This window comes from Opisthorchis viverrini (genome assembly GCF_000715545.1).
Source record: "Opisthorchis viverrini unplaced genomic scaffold opera_v5_63, whole genome shotgun sequence".
NCBI lineage: Eukaryota > Metazoa > Platyhelminthes > Trematoda > Opisthorchiida > Opisthorchiidae > Opisthorchis > Opisthorchis viverrini.
In genome coordinates, this window is record NW_008751719.1 from 1,481,283 (window position 1) to 1,501,107 (window position 19,825).

The following is a 19,825-nucleotide window of genomic DNA, read 5'->3' on the forward strand; positions in this document are numbered from 1 at the left end:
CGTGGTTTACCAAAAAGAGTTACGGGAATGGGTGGTTATCATACTGCGATGAGTTGCTTCGCTCATCTTTCACCACACTCATCAGGAATATTTTAATAAAGCTGGAAAGGTGAAACTTGGGCTTTGGTTGCCAGAGGATCTACTTTTTTGCGGTTGGTAATTAGAAAAACTTAGTAGGAAGGGCCATGTCCAGCTTAGAATCAAAACGAGTGTCCACAGTAAATTCGTGAGTGAATTCCGCACACTTAGTCACTCGAAGCCTTCCGTCACTGATCTGAACCGGGGGGGGGCATAGGAACACGGGTGTTATCAGGTTTCCGATTTTAATCTCTCGCACCAAACTCCCGATTACCGAATTGCCCATCCCACTGTGAGGAATTAAGTGACCGTCACTCCAAAAAATGGAGAAAAATTCGTCTACGAGTTCTCGGGGACAGATATTCATTATGATGATTATGATAGTTATTCCATAGTGGGTGATTTATTCAAGCCCGATGGCTCTAGTGGGCCGAGGTTTTCACCACAGGAATCATTGAAATGCAGCTTTTTCATCCAATCCGTGTGAATTTGGGACAGTTGATTTTTGACTCGCTTTTCGTTTGCTTTCCGAACTAATCACCTAATATTATCTGTCGTGTTGCCAATATGAAGTAGGCTGTGGGCGTTACCCTGGGAGACGCTTTCTACGTCGTTTGAAGCTGAATAAACGGAATTGTTCGAGCGTAATAAGGCCCCAGTTTGTGGATTACCTGTGAAGCAGTAGTTCTGAAATTGTGCATGCATATGTGCCCACGTGGCCGATATCATAAATAAAAACCTGACAATCGATAGATTTAATCCGTCTCCTATCACCTTGGCCTGGTATGTACTGAATGCGAAAAGTTCATCAAAATACTCGTTTCGCCTGTCACCCAGAAATATTTCATGAGGCCACAGGCAGATTATAAATATCGGGATTCCTTGCGTACATTCGATTGTGCATTCCTCCCGGTCTGTCATGTGTGGTATCAACATCGCCTTATTAACCTAGTCCACGATTCCTCTTGTTTTAGAACCGTTATACCATATTTCAAAAAATCAGGTTGCGTACCATCCTTGTCATCAAGATGAGCACTCAATAAATGAATATATTCCGGCAGTTGGTAGCTCGGGTGAGCTTATCGGTTGTTAATCAAGTGGATGTTGATCTAGCCGAGCTCGGCAATTGATTGAAAACTTTTCGTCACCATACGAAGAGACCGTGCACGTTTGGCAGTCAAACAAACCCGAAAGACCTCTTAGAGGGACACCACCTCGCTAACAAGAGGGGGTTCTCTATCTGGCAAGGCCTATGTAGTGTTGCACTTTAGCAAAAACTGAGGGAGACGTACCACGGAGAGACCAATTTTATTTTTCCAGGCCGATATCGTCAGAACAGCGGCCAAGACCAGTCATCAGCAAATTCTCAGCGCGTTCTTGGTATGCGTTTGAGTCGTTAGAAGAAATCTGGACGCATGAATAGTTCTCTTCTAACTACCATAAATCTTTGCACTAGTTAACAAGTTCCTGCAGGTAAAGGCCGCAGAACTTATACATTATATGTGGTGTATTATTCTTCTGCCTTTGCAGATCTGCTTAGAACATCAATATCCCGTTGCGTCTTGCGGTGGATTCATGAAAGCACCGTCTGACACAATAAGTTACAAAAAAGTAAAACTACAACTTGCCTCTCTGGATCCTTGTTAGTCGATTTGTTTAATCCAAACAAAACCGGCCATTTATTTCCTTCAAAGACGCTGTGTAGACTGCTTGGGGAGTGTCGGTCCCTTGGATGATCTCTAAAGTGTACAAAGCGGATGACCCCCAGCGAGGCGCTATTGCTGGTGCTCTATGGAAACAGAGCAGTTCCTCTCAGAAAAGAAAATTCTGATGAAGGATTCAAACTATCTTCACGCTTTTCGTGAAGAAACTTGGAAAAAAAATAATGGATCCGTTGAGTTCTTTGTGCGTTTCCTCATGCGAAAATCTAATCAATATGCGACTACGTGATGTGAATTGCCAGTCACCCCCAACAGTGTTTGATACCTCGTGGCCAAAATGCAAGTTCTTCAAATCTTAACCGGGAGGTCACGAGCCGGAATTTTTTAATTGTTAAAGAAACGCGTTTTTCGGCTTTTTCCCAACAGGGACTGAACAGCAATTCGGGGGATATCAGATCTTGGTCATAGACAGATATTAACCACATTTTCAAAATAATTATTGGAATTTTAAAATTGTCTCATATTGTCTACTAGATGTGTCTTTCCAGACAGCATTACGTAATGTAAGGGAGTCGTTACCGTTTTACTCTTTAGTGTGTTCTTCAACGTTCTTTGTAGAAAAAGAAAATTTTAAATAATAATCCGCTGAATACTGAACAGGAAATCTACGGATTTGTTGCTCAAAAGCAACTTAGCCTAATGAATTAGGCAATTGAGTTTCTGCTTTTCATCAAACTATTCTTGCTGAAGTTTTGTTGCATTTCTGCCAATTTTTAGTCTACGTTGAGAATTAGTTGAAGAAACTATGTGTCGGTATGCTTTCACACAACTGGGTAGCTCAGTTTACCAACTGGAAATTAAATTACATTGGGATGTTCATCACATTAGATTAAGACGCGGAATGAGACGTAGAAATTTCGTTTGTCCACTTGAAAAGGATTAAATTTTAATGCTTGAGTATTTTCCCCATTGCTAGTGATAAAAACGCTTACCCTCGTCTTTAGCTTGCGCGTCCGTTTATTTTCAGAAAAAGGTAAGAAATGATCTACTAATTTGCTCATCGGCGAGATGAATTATACAGCGATTTGCACTTTAGTGCATTCATCGATGCTGAGAGATTTGGCACGAATCGAACAATAAAAATTTACTTTTGTTTTCGAGCTGAAAATCTAATTAACTTTCAACAGGTATTATAACTCGGCTCAGGATTTTAAAAAATTATTTAGCATATATTCCGAATTGTTGATATCTGCCTCAATGGTGGAAATTACTAACCAGTGTAAAAGAGCATTTGACGTTATTTTGAGGAACTCGTCAACAATATACAGATCTTGGCAGCGATTGTTAAACTGTATGTTATGGAAAGTATACGCTGTTGGTAATGTGTTGAAATATTGGTAGCTCGGGTGTATTGGATGGTAATTAATCAGGTGGCTGTTGATCTGTTCGCCGAGCTTGGCAGTGCGCTGTGAAGATGTGCGCACTGAATATGTCTCCTCGAATGGTGACGAAACGTTTGCAAATCAAGTGCCAAGCTTGGCGAACAGATCAACAGCTACCTGGTCAATTACCAAGTATACGCTGTATTTGGAGGTAAGCAGGTGTTCTACAGATGGTTTTGCATAATACGGCAGCACGCATGCGAGAAATACGGGAGAGAATTAGGCCCAGAACATTCTAGATATCAGCTAATTTTTGCAGTGTTTACATCCTCGAACTGGCTGTAATTCTAGGTCAACACAAAACTGGATGACCATGAGTGACGTCCATTCCAAAACATACCATATTTTGGAGGTAATCGTCTTCGATCAGCTACCTTAAATTAAATCTATAAGAAGGCGAATAAAATATTCTTGGCAGGATTTATCCCAGTTTTCTTTTACAAACGCAATGCAATGACAAGACAATAGTCTCACATTTTACTGATGCTATATTTTTTTTCTCTCAAATCCACGAATCCAAACCACATCCACGACATGGTTACACAGCATTTGTCACAACAGCAGGCATAGCCGAAGGATTAAATCAATCTACTGAATATTCGCCTTCAGTTTACTGACTGTGAATGCTAGGTGAACGACTGAGCTTTACTTGTCGTGTGACCATCTCAGCTTCGTTGACGCAGAAAGCGATTCGGTAATTCACTACCATAGGCCAAAAACCGTGGCCACAGTGTGGGATGCAGCTGTACAAATAAATAAAGCTATATACAAGCATGTTTATCTAAAAACAATATAAACTTATGGTTTATTCCTTACATTAGTCTTACGACGGTTCCGCCATGCACGGTTGTGATGATTCAAACAGTTTGCGCGAAATCGGTTTCGGTACAGCGTTTGACTTCTAAAGCCGGCGAAAGCCTGTAATAAAAGGTGTGAAAAGTCTAAGGGTATTGACAGTTGGTAGTAGGCCTAGGCCCGCTGGCATTGTAAATTCACAACTTTTCTCAGGACTTTTCCACTCAGGCTGTTTCCCATGTGGCCGATCTGTTTTACCGTAGCTGCGGTGGCATACAGGACAGATTTGCTGGTCTGAATAGGTGTAACAGAGGCTTCTAGTGAAAAGAATGGCACCAAACACAACGCCAGACCAACGGATTGGAATTTCTGAGTGTTCAAAAACAGTGCTGTTCTCAAGTGGCCATTAAATTCTGTTTAAAAATGTAACCCTCTAGATTTTCGTATTATCCGAATTTTTTTTACCGAGGAATACGATAAAGACTTGTGTTTACATAAACAACTCAGTCTACTCTAGACGTAACTTATCCCAGGCTGTTTATCTTAATAATGGGAATCTCACTAAGGTTCGCTACATAGGAAAACTGTAATGGATTAGAATACTTGCCTTACTATTTTGACAGCATAAATGTTTGGGTTAGCTGAAGGCTTGAAGTTACAAACTTCACGTTCTTTCTCGAGAATGTGGTCAAGGCTAACACAGAAGCGTCACATTCAGCTGTGATATAGTTGTGCAATGACAAATCGCTCATAAGTAGTACGCATGGCACAAAAAAGTTTAAATGATATTGTTACAGAGTAAATTTTCGGGATAACAACCAGATAACTAAATCTTTGACCGGTGACGTGGTTGCCAAACAGGCTTTTCTTCGATACATTGGCGGCGGACCGTGTTAACTCTATTGGCAAGAATGACACATGGAAGATATTAAATCATGGCCGTTGTACTAAACACAAAGTTGATTCATGATAGACTTTCTCAGAATTATACCACGAAATTTGGTTTGTTTCCCCCGGGTGTCATGGATGATTCGCATTCTTCGGTTCAGTTTTTCGACAAGGCAAGTCGAAATTCGGAGGGTCTTTTCAGAGGACGAAAGTAATTTTTGCTTCTCCAATAAAATGGATAAACTAGCCATGAAACGGACGAAGAATGAGGATCAATAAGGTTTTTTTCAAAAACAATCTACCGGTTGGTCATATACTGGCGCAAATAGACTTGGTGGATATTTTATTGCTAATGATACCAGTATTAAACCTAGGAATGAATCACACTGAGATGACAACTACATTCAGAAACTGAGATCTATTACATCAGATACGTTCACTTTGAATAATCGGGGGAAAGCAATAATATTTGTCCATAACTGCCTGTGAAGCTCAGTTTAATCGTCACGTGTCTTGCTGCGCTTGTCGTTGGTGGTTCTTGATCATCCTTCTTGGCTACCACCAAACACTGATACCCTAAATGTGTCACCATTGCTACTCCCCACAGAAACGTGAGAAAAATACTTGCCAGTTTGAGACCACTGAACGGTGAACAATGGTTGTTGAAGGCGTCCAAATAAGACGCATCGTAATTACGGTGTAACTGTCTTACCTTGATTTATGCTGTGATGCATTCTAACAACCAGTTTTCTAGGTGGAAACTTCATTTGAGAATTACGACAAAAGCATGGACATGAATCAAACGAATGAAAGTGTCAGAATCACTGTCCATGGTATGATGTTGTCCAAGGCACGTATAGAGAGGACATGTAGGGATCTTATAACCCAACTTACTGAGTAAACTTGAATTAGTCCACTAGATATATTCTCGTTAACATTCAGGTATTTTCAAACTTTTGGATATGACAATAAGAAAGAGATTAGTTTATTTACAACAAAAGGATCATTTAAACGTGCTATTCCGACGTTCTTAAAGCTGACTGAACTGTGCATATATACGACCAAATGGAAATTTGATGTGCAACTCATAAAAAACTAATCTGTCATTATTGACATCCCAGTAATACAAACACATTATTATTCTGAAATGAGTGAGTCTTGGACCTTGTTGGACACATTGTCAGCCTTCAAGAAGCATCCCAATATCATTCGCATGTGTGTCGATTTTCTTCTTGTTATTTCAGAAGTAAAAGTGAAAATAAGTACCACTTTATATACAAATTTGTAGAGTATCTTTCAATATAACGGAAATTAAACCAATAAAGAAATACCGTCTGTAGTTGATGCTGAATCTGCAAGACTTTCCTTTGGATGGGGAGGTCTTTGATAAATATGAGTTCTGGAATATCTTTTTGTTTGGGTTCGAGGTTCCGCTAGTCGTTCGTTTGACTGGTCCAAATATTTGTGTCTTTTCCTCAGCCTGTGTTGGGCAGTTTTCTGGGAGAGTTTCTCTGTAATAGTTACGAACGAGTGAGATGACGTCCTCCGTACATGGTTCCTTAAGCCGTGCGGTCACACACTGAATCTTCTCTTTGATTCCTCTGAGAGGGATAAAGCGAGTGAGTGGACTGGACAAAACCAACTGTGGCAAAGGTAATTTGTTGAATTCACTTGAGCCTGTTGATAATGATAATGTGGTCAGCTTATAAAGAGTTATGACAAAGGAAACGGTGCAGACAAACGCCGCGTTTCAATTTCCAGAACAGCCTGATCTTTCTTTGTCCATAAGATTGACAAGCCAGGAGATATGAACCAGAACTGGCTAAGTAGGTAGTACCGTCAAGTGGGAATAATATCTTTAACCACCGGTAATGCTAGCACAGAAGAGACTAGCTTTACTTTCTAGCAACACAAACGAAGATTGGCCAGTCGATAACACTTACTAACTTCAGTCTACTTATGTGTTAATAAGGTAGTTTCCCCAAATTTACCTATAGATATCATGTACTTGTGACTGGTTTCTTTTATTAGTGCTTAGTCTGTGACATTTCGACCAGCACCAAACGTTTTAAATGATAGATAAATCAACTGGGACGACAAGGATTCCTCAAACAACAGCGTTGCAGGCCCAAAACTTGCTCAACGCAAAAGTCGCAAATTCAGCTAATCAGAAACAAGCAGATCAGGAAAATGCAGCAAGACAGTAATGTTATTCACATTCTGGACCTTTAAGCAGGTATTTTTTTACTAGGAAATGTGCTAGAGAACCAGGACGTGTTGAGGAAGGAGAAATATGGATATAATCAAATTAAATTAAAGTTAAAATTAAATTAAAAATTAAAACATGGCATTGGTAATTCAGGACACCGACGGTTGATGTGTCAAACACATTTAGTTTCTTCAGTTACTAGACTACATAATTTGGGGGACATTACCGACAGGCCAGTAAGTGGGTTAAAACATGTGTGCTATGGGAAAAGACCGATGTCCTACGTGGACCAACAATAGTTGTCGCTGTCATTGAGACTGACTTTTCCGAATTAATGCCTATCTTATGGCAAAAACTCGCTGATAAATGCCTTCGCGAAAACTTTGAACCTAAGTTCTGCGCTGGATGTTACCGCATCACAGCTCAAATCACCCTGTTTTTGCCTCAACATTGCGCATTCAACACAGACTGGCATGTGGTCTCTAATTATGCAAAACCTTTGATTGGTTCAAATTAAAAGTAACGTTTTTGAGACTTTTGTCATGGAGAACAAAAATATATTAATTTTGTTATATATATATATATATTTGCGGACGTTTAGCGTCGCTTGGCAGACAGTTGAACTTGTAACTTATAATGCCCTTGTAGTTTGTGAATAAGTACTATTCATTAGTCACGTGTAATTTTGTTTCCAAGCTGAAAGCAAATTTGAGTACCCTGGGACTAAGTCCTCCTAATCGACCTCAAGAAAGGTGAAGCTGGCAGTAAGCTGTCGAATTTGTGTCGTGTTTCCTGTCAAGGAGACAATTTATACCATTCATCTTTGGATTTATTCTGTCGGGATAGTTTAATTATACCTAATTTCTCACAAAGGAGCTCATAAAATCAGCGTGGGACAACAATTTTGTCCAAAATCTAAGTCGCTTTTTTATAAGGTGTCGCATTAGCAGTAGTCTCAGACGGTACACCATGATTCGGTCCTGCGATAAACAGATAAACGTTAGATTGATCATTGTAACATGCTAATCATCTAATCAAATCACTAAGCCATGCAGGAAACGAACTTAACGAAATTAGCTTTCTATAATTTTATACTATTTACTTAATAGTTCTGATACGTCATCCAACAACATCGTTGGCGTGAAAATAGTAAAGTATGCGAAATTTGTTGTAGTGTGTGTGGTGCTAGTTAAAATAATTTATCACCAGTAGCCGATTGCTTACACGCAGTACGTCCTTGTTAGTTCTTGAATCATATAATCAGCGTAGGCCCATTCGTTTGTCAAATTGGATGGATTGTTCACAGCCAGTCTAAGCGTTGTGGCTGCCAGTAATGAGGTGTAGGCTTCAGAACAGGCGTTTACTTGTTGCTCGTAAGGTAACAGGCATGAATCTCGATGCATCCGAAAAACTGAAAAGCAGCAAGCATGTGTGTCATTGTTGTGAACATGAACAAATTTCGCTTTAAGGTATTCGCTGCAAAGCTCATTCGTACAGACTAGTCATTTGTTAGCAGCTTTAGGAAGATTCCGTGAGGGAGTTAAAAGGCTGACTAGAAATATTTGTTCGAACGTGATGAGCAAAACACGTACTAGCATATAAATTTGTTTTTTTGAGACACTTAAATGAATCTCTTTCATGAAAAGTGAAAACGGGCGAGGGTCGTTGAAGTGCTTTTAGCAAACCGGCGGCTAGTTTTCTTTATGAAAATATGCTGCGATATCTTGAATATGGTACCAACTGAAGCTTGAGGTGGCCTCTCTACAACACATTTGGTTGAAAAATATTCTATGCTAGAAATTCAGTTGAGTCCTTAGTGAGAACCAAATTGATATGCAACTGATCATATTTTTTAAAATCAGTTCAATTTGGGTTGAAGTAGAACATTAGGTTGACTCGGGACTGAGTCTCCTTCATGAAATTTCAGAAGCAGAAAACCAATCTTGGGGTGTCAGAGAGTTTTAAATAAACTTACGAGTGGTTCTCTTTCTAAAAATTAAAAATATAACAATGTATTACGTTTTCGATTAAGAAATTGCATTGCATGCACATATTAGATCGCTTTTAATCTCGCCATACAGTCTTTTGCGGCGCAGCATCCGTTTCGTGTAGTGTCAAGCTTACATTGGTCGTTATCTGTTCTTTTAAAAGCACGGCATACCATTTATCTTCCAATATTCTGTCTATCATACATATATGGATTCAAATCCTGGCCCCTGAAGTAATTCGAAGGAACAAGTCCAGGAAGTTTATACGGGCGAAGGCGGCCAATCGTATTGCTTGCTTTTATGGTACGATATCGGGATGTCTAGTAAACGACAGTGTTATCTAGAAAGGTATTCCTTCCGTTGGGCGATGTATACCGAGTTTTGAGGCGGAACAAGTAATTTCCTTTAAAATACGTACTCCTGTAGTTGAAGACTCGATGACAACAGAATAATTCGAATAACCAGTGGATGATAATTGATAAATGTGAGGGCTTTAACTCACTTGTCAAAAAAGCGCACGGCGGAGCTCACTAAGCGATAGTGTGAATGGCCGTGGTCCAAACACCATTATTCCTCGTGTTCTCACTTTGCACCTTGCCAAGAAACATTTTATTTTAATGGTACGGCAGAAATGTTCTCGGTGTAGCACTCAATCCAGCAAATGTTGCTATACTTTTATTTAGACAACAATGACCAGCATTAGTCTGAGGCGAGGGATTTCTAGTCCAGGACTAGAACGTTTGTAACACGTGGATCACTAAAAAATATATTACTTTTTAAAACAGTTCAGAGATTGGAGGCTGAAAACCAAATTTTACACGTTCCGATTAACATCAACCCACGTAACAGTCAAGCATATGCCATGGTAAGTTAATGTACACGAGCTGTTGTCTTTAACAGAAACGGTCATGGGGAAATTACAACAGTGAAATTGAGTTTAGCATGTGGATGGCTCTGTGTAATACACTGCAAGAAGTTTTCATAAGGACAGACCATTTTCAACACTAGTTTATAGTCTTTTTTAAGAATCGCACTCTCAAAACATAGACGCATATGAAACTGCAAACCAATTCGTTCAATAAATGCTCTATTGCAGGATAGCAAAAAAGTGATACAAAATGCTTGAGGTTTTTCATCAAGATGTTTTCGCAAAGATTGCCGAGCCGCCCGTTTGCTCATCAGTACTACCCGCTCAACTGCCTTAACTCGCACGAGCTTTTTTCAGTGGATTGTGTAAGAATATAATTTATCCCAACTAAAAAATGTGATACATTCAGGCGTGTTTGCATGTCACATCTGTGAGCTATAAACAGCTAGATATTCTTCCGACCTCAGAACCACTAGTGAACTTGAAAGTACTGATAAAACTTCATTGTTTCAGACGTCACGCATATTGTATTATTGTTTGCCGACTTCGTATCATATGCGCTTTTAAAAGGGTGAAAAAGCAAGAGTAGGTAAATCCAAAGTTTAAGAGAGGAGGACGCCGTCTGCACGGCAGCTTCTGCTTACAAACTGATTGTTCGTGCTCTTTGAGCTGTGAAAGGTTCAGCCAGTCCAACATGTTGTTGTTTAACATTGTGGTTCCGCAACGCGTTTTCACTAAACGTATACATGAAGCTGCATTTGGTCCACTTTATTCAGTCTACATGATTACTGATCAAATGTATCTGTATATTCTGCTGAGATCTACAAAATCATTCAAGTCACTTTCTAGGGAATACCCGGTAACTTTGGACTAAGTCATATGATTTCATATACATTCCACCTGAGCTATACAAACTACCATGGTCTTTTGTCACGATAGCATGCCTGTATGCCACAGCCAGTTACATTTTGCTGTCTACGTTTTTTGATGATACCTTCGCAACGTGGCCACCCACAAGACTTTTATCCTTTATAATTTTCTTCTATTTTTTTTTGCTTTCCAGCCAAATGATACACATTTTCCCGGGAGTATTCTTCACATACACAATGGCGACTGCGTATTATCAAACTGAACCGGATAACTACTGGGCGACAATAGATTTGCAGCTTTCTATAGATTTGACCACAGACTATGCTGTTGACGTGTCTATTCCAGCTATCTTGTATTTTCAGACCCACATGGAAGATAATGTTTTCGTGCCCACAGTCAGCCATCCTTGGATAATATAGCCATTCAAATATGAACCAGAGCTCTACGACATACCTCGCTCATAATCTTCCGAAAATTGCACAACTCCTTTCAACGTGTGTCACCAGTCCGCGCGTACAAATTTCAAATCAAATCGTTATCAAGTTGCCGTTGCTTATACAATCATAAGTGCATTTTGACAGAATGCATATGTTTTAAAATGGATTTAGACTGTTACTTGCTCAATGACGAGGACCCATGGGGCTATAATTAGTCATTGGATAAAAAATACCTTTCCTACAAATACCTATTGTGTGCATGTTAATCTTGATCCGCCATGCCATCTAACTGGAACATTTTTGAAAAGGGATTTGGGAATTATCCTGATTATTCAATGCCTAAACGGCATGCATGCAATCAAGTTAAAAATTGATTTCCAAATTAAGTGAATAGTCTGGCAATGTTTCTCATAGAATGCTCTAAAAAGTCCCACGTTCAGAGAGAAGGTATATTGTGGCAGTGCAAAAGTTACAGCAACCCTACCATGCAACGTCACTTTAAAAGTCGATTGTGGATTGTTGTTAAAATCTACTCTGATGGAAACAGCTGCTTAATCTGGTAAGTAAAAGTAATAACAAAAAAAGCTGTTTTTTTCTTGCTGAGCGAGTTACCAACTGCTTCAAGGTGCTAAAATTCCAAAATGTTTCTAATTGAGTAAAATATCATATTTTTTGCGTGACTGCAGGAAAGTTTTATTGAATACTTGCTAACTAAATTGTTCAATCCAGTCTATGCGGTACCTCCTTTGGACAGCATAGGTGGAGATTTTGTTCTGAAGCACTGACCCGTCTGCATTTCAGCCAATTCTAGCCTGTGAATGGTATGAACAACCTGGGCCCTGTTTTCGTATCCTGTGGCACATCTATAGGAACACTTGGAGTTGTCTTTGTTGTGATTTGAGGGCTGTCCATTTGAATTGCTATTCAAAGTCTACACAGACCCATAAAACATCTCTACTGAGAAATAACTTTATGGGCAAGCCACTTCATGTGCTTCTTTATTTCGAATCGCCGGGGGATATCGGAATCAGGTGGCATACGTGTCAAGTTAGTTTTCTTCTCTCCACTATAAACACAATGTCTGATACAAAACTAAATATGCACCTCAAAACGACTTACTGCTGAGGTTGTGCAGTCGACATAGGTAGTGGGCAGCCCTAGTATATCTGGAGGCATCGAAGATAAACTGCCACATTCTCATACGAAAGTGGGATTCAGCATTAGTTGCACACCGGTTGACCACGGTTTGATGAGCACAGGCGTAGACATTTAAATGCCACTTCGTTCTAATACAAAAGAAAGGAACAGGGACAGGTGAGCTTTAGCGAAGAGACGATCAAGTGTATCCTTTAGTGAGACTACGTTAAAGATATTTTATGTGAGTTGGAGGACAAAACAGGGCTCTCTCTCTTGTGTTTCACAAGAGTTGTTCTAGCAACCTCTGCCTCGGCTATCGATAATCTTTTCATGATTGGCCAACGCCTGGATTGCAAATAATTTAAGGGGTTGTACAATAACGTTTTTAAACGACACTTACCTACTTTTCGGTATGGTTACGTTACAATTTAAGGAAAGTCAGTGATAATGCATGTCGGTTTTTGGAACAAATAAATGAGTGCTGCATACTTATGTTTTCCGCACCTTATTTCTGTCATGTTTCTTGGTGTTATTAAATAAGGATTAAAAAGGTCTGATATGATGGCGACATTTGTACTCGCTCACTTATTCGTGGATGGACGACAGCTGCAAATAATCACTTGTCTAACTAATCGCTGTGTCACAGTAGCATTTTGGGGAAACATTGTGTCTGAGCCTCCTATCCGGATGCATGGATTGTTCATAAATCTCACTGTAAGCTCACTATCTATCGATCTGCTCGCTGAGTTTATTCTATATACCCCATCATTTCCATTAATGAAATCGTAGGACCATAAAGCACAATCTATTGTGATTACAAGCAGTATCCAATGCATCTAAGGCTCTCCGTGCACGCTGCTGGCGGTAGAATACACTGTCCGTGAAATGATCTTCAAATAGCATCCTTTATCAGAATAGTTTCATGATTGTTGTGCTATGATCATAAATACGGTAGCCCGCTTTACAAAACTAGCACGAGGTACCACTAGGAAACTGACTTTTTGTGCATGACTGATAAGCGAGCACAAAACGACCTCAATCAGAGTGCCATGCTACCCACGTCTGGCATAATACTGCCTGGTAAACTCTGTTCGGTTGGCTGCCAAGGTAACTTAATCAGCTGACCTTTGACACAAAGATGTTTGCATGCTTGATACGGACTTTTGGTTATCTTGAATAGAACTTGACTCAAAAAGAGGTGCCCCCTAATGAACACACCATGGGATCCCTCTTCTAATCAGACAGGTTAATTCGGTCTTGTTTTCCCCGAACAACATGCAGTCACAATCATAATCTCACTTCTTGGCCTTTAAGATCTACCCATCTGACCTCGCTGGAAGCATTAACATTCTGATAATATAATCTAACCCAGCTACTAGTTGAAGATGTCGGTCTATCCTAAAGTTTCTCTCTTTGGTATCAGCACTCGCAATGTTGATAAACGCGTCAAAGTTGATATAATGCCTCTCAATTCGTCCTGTATGGTTTGGGCCTCCATCGTTCCCGGGAAAATTATTTCCCGTTTGCGCGAACTGTTTCGGGACAAATTACAAATTCATGAAAGATACTGGAAACATGGTTACGATCGGGGCTATCTTTTATAAGAGAGTGGACTTTTGTTGAAGAAATTGAGAAGGTCATACAAGGCTTGCCAGACTAAGTGTTTTACTTACAGATGCTTAAATGCCACATTTAAATTGATTAATTAAGGGTGCGTATTTCTGGTATTAAAATGCAAGCTGGGAGGAAATATCAGTCTAATGACCCTCTTAAGATTCATTCAGCCATAACCTCTTCATTGTAGATGCCTCAAAAATCTGTATACATATCAGCCCCCAAAGTGAAGGCCTTGAGGATCCATAAATTCCCTCTTACCTGCACATGTTTTCCACATCAAGAACCGACCCAAATCCGAAGCCATATCCGGCGCCATCGTCCGGAAAACGCACTACCCCTTGTTTTTGTGCACAATTTAACAGATCAGACGGTAGCAGCGTGCAGTTGTTTGCCATCGCATTTGAAATAGTGCCGAGGAGGAAGGATATGAAAAAACAGAAGCAACTGGTCATTGTGCATTCCCATTGATGTTAGACAGTTGGAGTTGCTGGAGATAAAATGTTTCATTAGGCGGTTGAATTGCTTTGCAGTTATACACAGCGATAACACTGGTTTATTACAAAATGCAAGTGAATATTCAATAGGATTTCATAATGCGGCATTTTCCTCCATTTTTTCATTTTATTACAAAATGGTCGATTTTTGTCGGGTGTAGAACAGTCTGCTGAGAGCTACTGATAGGCCCTCTATCGGAGGAAGACATTCTGTCACATAGCAGAAATATGTTGCCCATGCGTGTGAACAAACCTTTATATAATTTAATGTCCAATGGTTTGAAATGGTCTCAATTGGTTATCTACTTGACTGGGGCCTAAAGTGGACCACAAGGACACCATGAAAGTATTTACACACCACGTTCAGTGAGTTGGTAAACTTTTGAGACTTCAATATTTGCTGTCACAGTTTGATTTGGAAAATTTATTATTCTGGATTGAGTAGAAAGAATGTCGTCTATGCATTCATATTTTGTAGATATTTTACTTCTGCCCTTGCCTCTTTTTGTCGGTCCTGTCCGACTCTAACACAACCCTCCCTGTTAGATATGGTGGTCTCATGTAAATAGTGGAGTGCGGTGAGGTTTGTGGTTGTAGCCACAGCATGTGACCAACATGGATGGTATTTAGCAACACCAGCGTCCCAGTGGAGGAGCAGCCAATAACATCAACTGTGACGGGGAATTCACGCAAACTTTCTTTAGTGTGGTACTACTCAGACGTGTGCTTTGCGGCCCGTTGCATTTCTGGAGGTAACGAAAAATCTAAGTCTACGTAGTCACTTGGAGGAGGTAATCATTGAGTTTTCACAAGGCATCTTCCTGGACATTCTCCAAAAAGTTCACATAAAAAGTGGCAGGGAAAGGGTACAATAGTTTGAACATTGAGTTGTCTGTGAAAGGAACACGAGTTTCACTTGATTCAGCAGATGCTGGGATAGCCTCAAGATAAGACTATAGTCAACCGCACGAGCAAAAATTCTACCAAAGTGATTCTACGACAGTTATCCACCCATATTTATGTGTATGAATACTCGGAATGGCGCCACCAACTGAAAATTACAACGTGCAATAAAACCGGATTTGTTTTGCTGGAAAAACAGGTGAAGGCCATTTAGACACCCTACAAAGACGAATCATTTGAGGGTACCTTAACTTGGTTAAAAATCGGAACCCATGACTTTTGACTTCCCTCAAATTGAAGGCACTCATCACTATTGAGCCTTAGGAAAGGCTATAAAAAACGCTCGGCGGATGGTGCGTTGCTCGTTGTTCAATCAGATTGTCGAAATTTTGTGTGACTGCCAAAAACTATCTAAACATCTGTTTTCTCTACTAGAATTAAAGGTGGCAAGCAGAATTTGTTGACGAAATTATCATCCAAACAGCCAACGACACGGCCTCCACCAGGCAATATTTTTCCAAGGAGCTTTGTAAAACTTTGCGCTGGTAAGAAAAGGAAACCATGTTTGCGCAATAAATAGCACAAAAGAGATAATGAATCTACACTAAGAGTACAGATCTCATCTGGGAGGTTGTGTGTCAAGGAGACAATCGATAATCGAAGGATGTCTTAATGCGTCAGGATTACGCTGCTGATCAGCCACTCGTAGCTGAACGGTTCAGGTACTAGCCCAGAGGTCGCGGGTTCTGAAGGTCCCTGGAGTGCGAACTGCGCACTGCCGATGGTCTCATGTAGACACCAAATAGTTGTAGCCTTTTGACTTTTCGAGATAGGCTGACTTTACTTAAAATAAACGTTCTCCAGTAAAACGTTTAAGGGATTCTTACTCCACTAACGAGCAAAAGCAAACTACAATGAGAGGCAAGATTTCAGTTGGAAGGGTAATCTGTTGCTCAGCTGCTCTGACGGAGGTATATTTTGACGTATATCATGGGTGGTTACAGTAGAAATTTATGTACCCACGAAAACATGATACCAGTAGGCACTAACCGCTGACAAAAGAGAACAGGAGGGAGTTGATCTGTGGGAGCGATTCATCAGCGCCTTAACGTCTTTCTAAAGCGTCTAATCACACATTGTGGTCTCATATGTGAGACCTGGAGTGTGAAAGAATCTATGTTTTCCCTACCCAACTACATTAGTCAGCACATCAATTAGTCGGAGAAGGCACAACAAATTTTGATTGTAGCTTCCGTAAATAAAATATACAGAATTGATGACTCGAATATTTGCACGATTACACTGATCAGGATGGTGTTGCTTACAAGCTGCAACTTTTGAGTGTGTCAAATTTACAGAAGAAGCATGGGAGAAACGTCGCTGACGATAAGAACCAAACAGAACTCGATGCAACGGTGAGGTTGTCGTCTAAGAGTCAGTGACCAAGTTTATGCATTCGGTACTATGGGTTTATCAGGTTGAAAAGCCTTCATAGCAGAAACTAGAGTGAATTACCTCTTGTTTCTCTGTCAGTGCATTGTTCCCAACGTAAAGCAGACAACATAGGTGATCGCTGGTGTTGCAAACATTTACTGACATTTTAATTTCCCGGGTAATAGCGGAAACTGATTGATAGTTGGAACTTTCTTGCAGCTCAAGCAACATGGTACCAAAGTAGCAGATCATATCGGTGAGATAACTTCGAAAGGATTACGTGAGGACTGTAATTTGATTTCAAGCTGGCGAACGTCTTTTCATTGCTACTTCATTTGTGGTATTACTGGCGCTGGTGGCTTCATACGTGGTGATGACAAATCCCAAGAGCACGCCTGTACCATTCCGACACTACGCGAGAGAAAACACTTTTAGAAACCAACTTGAAAAAATCAACATCTAATGACAATTGGTTCACTTTTCTTAGCATCATAAGCAACCATAGTATTCAGCGAAAAAACATTCAACGCATTTGGATCAGAACTATAAACTTCGAGGAAGCGTTGTTTTGACGACGCGTCCGTCGAGTCCCGTTTTTTATCCTTTACTGGATGTCACAAATGTCCTATGATATTGTGGGCTTTGTCCGATATTTTACGATACTCCCACACTTTCATAAACTTACTTGATTTTAGATACGTAAACTAATCCTAGGTAGGATAATCTCAGGCTTGGATGCCTGCCAAATGTTTCGGTGGCACCTACGTGACGGCTACACAAAATGACAGGAATACGGTAGCAAAAAACTCGTGGCTCTATGCCAATAACTTAGTAGGTTTTTTGGCTCCCTCTAACTTAGACATGATCTATTTAGTCACATATTGCTCACTAATTTTCAGACCTGAACTGTATTTTCCCAAAGTATAGAAAATTCTAATTGAAGCGTCCTTTTATCCCTACATTCATCAAAGTAGTAAGGTGCAGTTCATTTGATAATGTTTTACTCCGTGGTTGATTTTACTACGATGTCTTCTGAAATTGGTTTGGACCAGTCGGTTAAGACCGACAGTTAAATTGATAAAATAAAAGCTTTGCTAAAATTAGGGAAACAGTAAGGGAAGAGAGGAGCTATCCGGAAGTGTAAAGTTTTACCTTTGCTCCAGGTGACAGAAAATGAATGCACACATATTGTGCCATTTGGGATATAGGATAATAGCAAAATTTATTTCCTGTTGCGTATAAAATAACAGCAAGGGAATCCTTTCTTCATCCGTTTTACCGTGTACGATAGTAGAGCAGATCTACCTGACGATATCATGCTAATTTCGCGGTTTGATCAATCATATCGAAGGTCGGCTACAACCTTTCGCTAGCAAAAACAAAATCATCCCGGAAAAGTGCTTCAACTCGAGAGACTAGGGCTTTCTCTTGTCCATGACTGGTATCATGACTTATTGCTTAGAATAATTATTTTCGGAAGAACATCCGTTTCGGTAGCATTTTCAGCGTTATCCAATGAATCGTGGCTCCAACTTTAAGGCCCCATTTCTTGGTATACATGAAAGTACAGAACAAAACAAATTTTAGGTTCATTTCAGCAGGCAGTTCCTCGAGTTATCTGTGTTAATTCAGGTTGTTTGCTTTCTGCGTCAAATGTCATCTACACTGATGCCGCACGTTTCCAGGATCATTTTGCTTAGGACCTTCTTCAACCTTCGTCAGCAAACCTATGTTTGAGGTTTCGATCATTCATCTTTCATGTAATACCGTTGGCCTGTTAGGCGTATTAAAAATTGATAGGTTGTGCTTATGTCAGCAGAGTACTTATCGACCAAGAGTGTGTTCCAGTGTGACAAAATGCAGAACACCATCCCCTGTTTATGTATTCGAGGTTTTCCGGAGTTTATCTGAGTGAAAATGCAAAGTGGACGGGAGAGGTAAAAGTATCTCCTAACGGGAGCTAATATATTTGGTGTGGCAGTCTTAGATTGAACAAAAAGCAACATTTAGCTGAGCAACAGTTGAGTTTGAAACTTCTTCCACTCAAAGTTAGTAGAACATTGTAAACACATGGCATCATTTGAAGAAAAGAAAATACTTGACAGGAAACTTACAGCAAAGTGACTTTATTCTGACTGAAGAGACCTCATTTCTATATCTCACATCTTTCGAACGTTTCCATTGCTTTCTTGATGGTGTTCGTCTTCATGGGCAATCTACGGTGAACTTATTCCGTACAAGCATCCTACCGGCCACTTATATTTGTCTCCAACACATACTCTTTTGCGGATTGGTCGGGGTGATGTATGTCACCAAATGATAAACACAAACCTTGTGATAGCTCTAGGGACAGGACAACTACGATATCAATAGAGGTAGAACGTTGGTGTAAAAAATCATCAGTGCCTGCAGATCAAATGAAAAAACTGGACTGGTAGAAATAGGCTTTGGCGATATGTTCTTTTTTCAAATCTCCAAATGTGCATGTAGTGCTAACGCCAATATAAAGTGTCAGTCCATGACTCCTTTCCCGTGTGAGTTTAACAGTATTTAGCAAAAACAATCTATGAACTGCTATCGCACTACACACAGATTGCGCAAGCATTTGATAATCGCGCGGAAATGTCACATATTGGACTAGTCAGTTTACGGCAACTTGGGACAGACTAAATAATCTCGTGTTTGATGATAATGTACTGAATCAGTTTATGTCCCTATCACATGGGCATCATAGATAGAATAAATGACCAGTATAGAGACACGAATTGTGCGCATACTTATAATCAACTATGGTTGTTGTATCTTTCCTAATAATTAGAAATGTGAGGACATTTTTACTTTTGAACATTATTTATAAAGAGATTAGAAATTAGAATTAGGGAGAATTAAAAGAAAACGGAGCAATTTGAGGAGCAACCGCAATTGTCGATAATTTCATTTGATTTGCTTTGAATTTGTTTGCTATGTTTGCCTGTACGTATTTGTAATCAGTCATTTCTACCAC

At 39.9% G+C, this 19,825-nt stretch overlaps 1 protein-coding gene across 1 annotated transcript; it reads right to left on the reverse strand.

Moving 5' to 3' along the window:
- Positions 1-6,143: 6,143 nt before the first annotated feature.
- On the reverse strand, positions 6,144-19,036 carry T265_13404 (hypothetical protein; the record flags this gene model as incomplete). The annotated part of the gene is made up of 5 exons (XM_009168712.1): positions 6,144-6,465; positions 8,298-8,484; positions 12,356-12,522; positions 14,279-14,477; positions 18,936-19,036. Coding segments are annotated over 4 exons (840 nt in total), but the record flags the coding sequence as incomplete, so codon positions are not given.
- Positions 19,037-19,825: the final 789 nt, after the last annotated feature.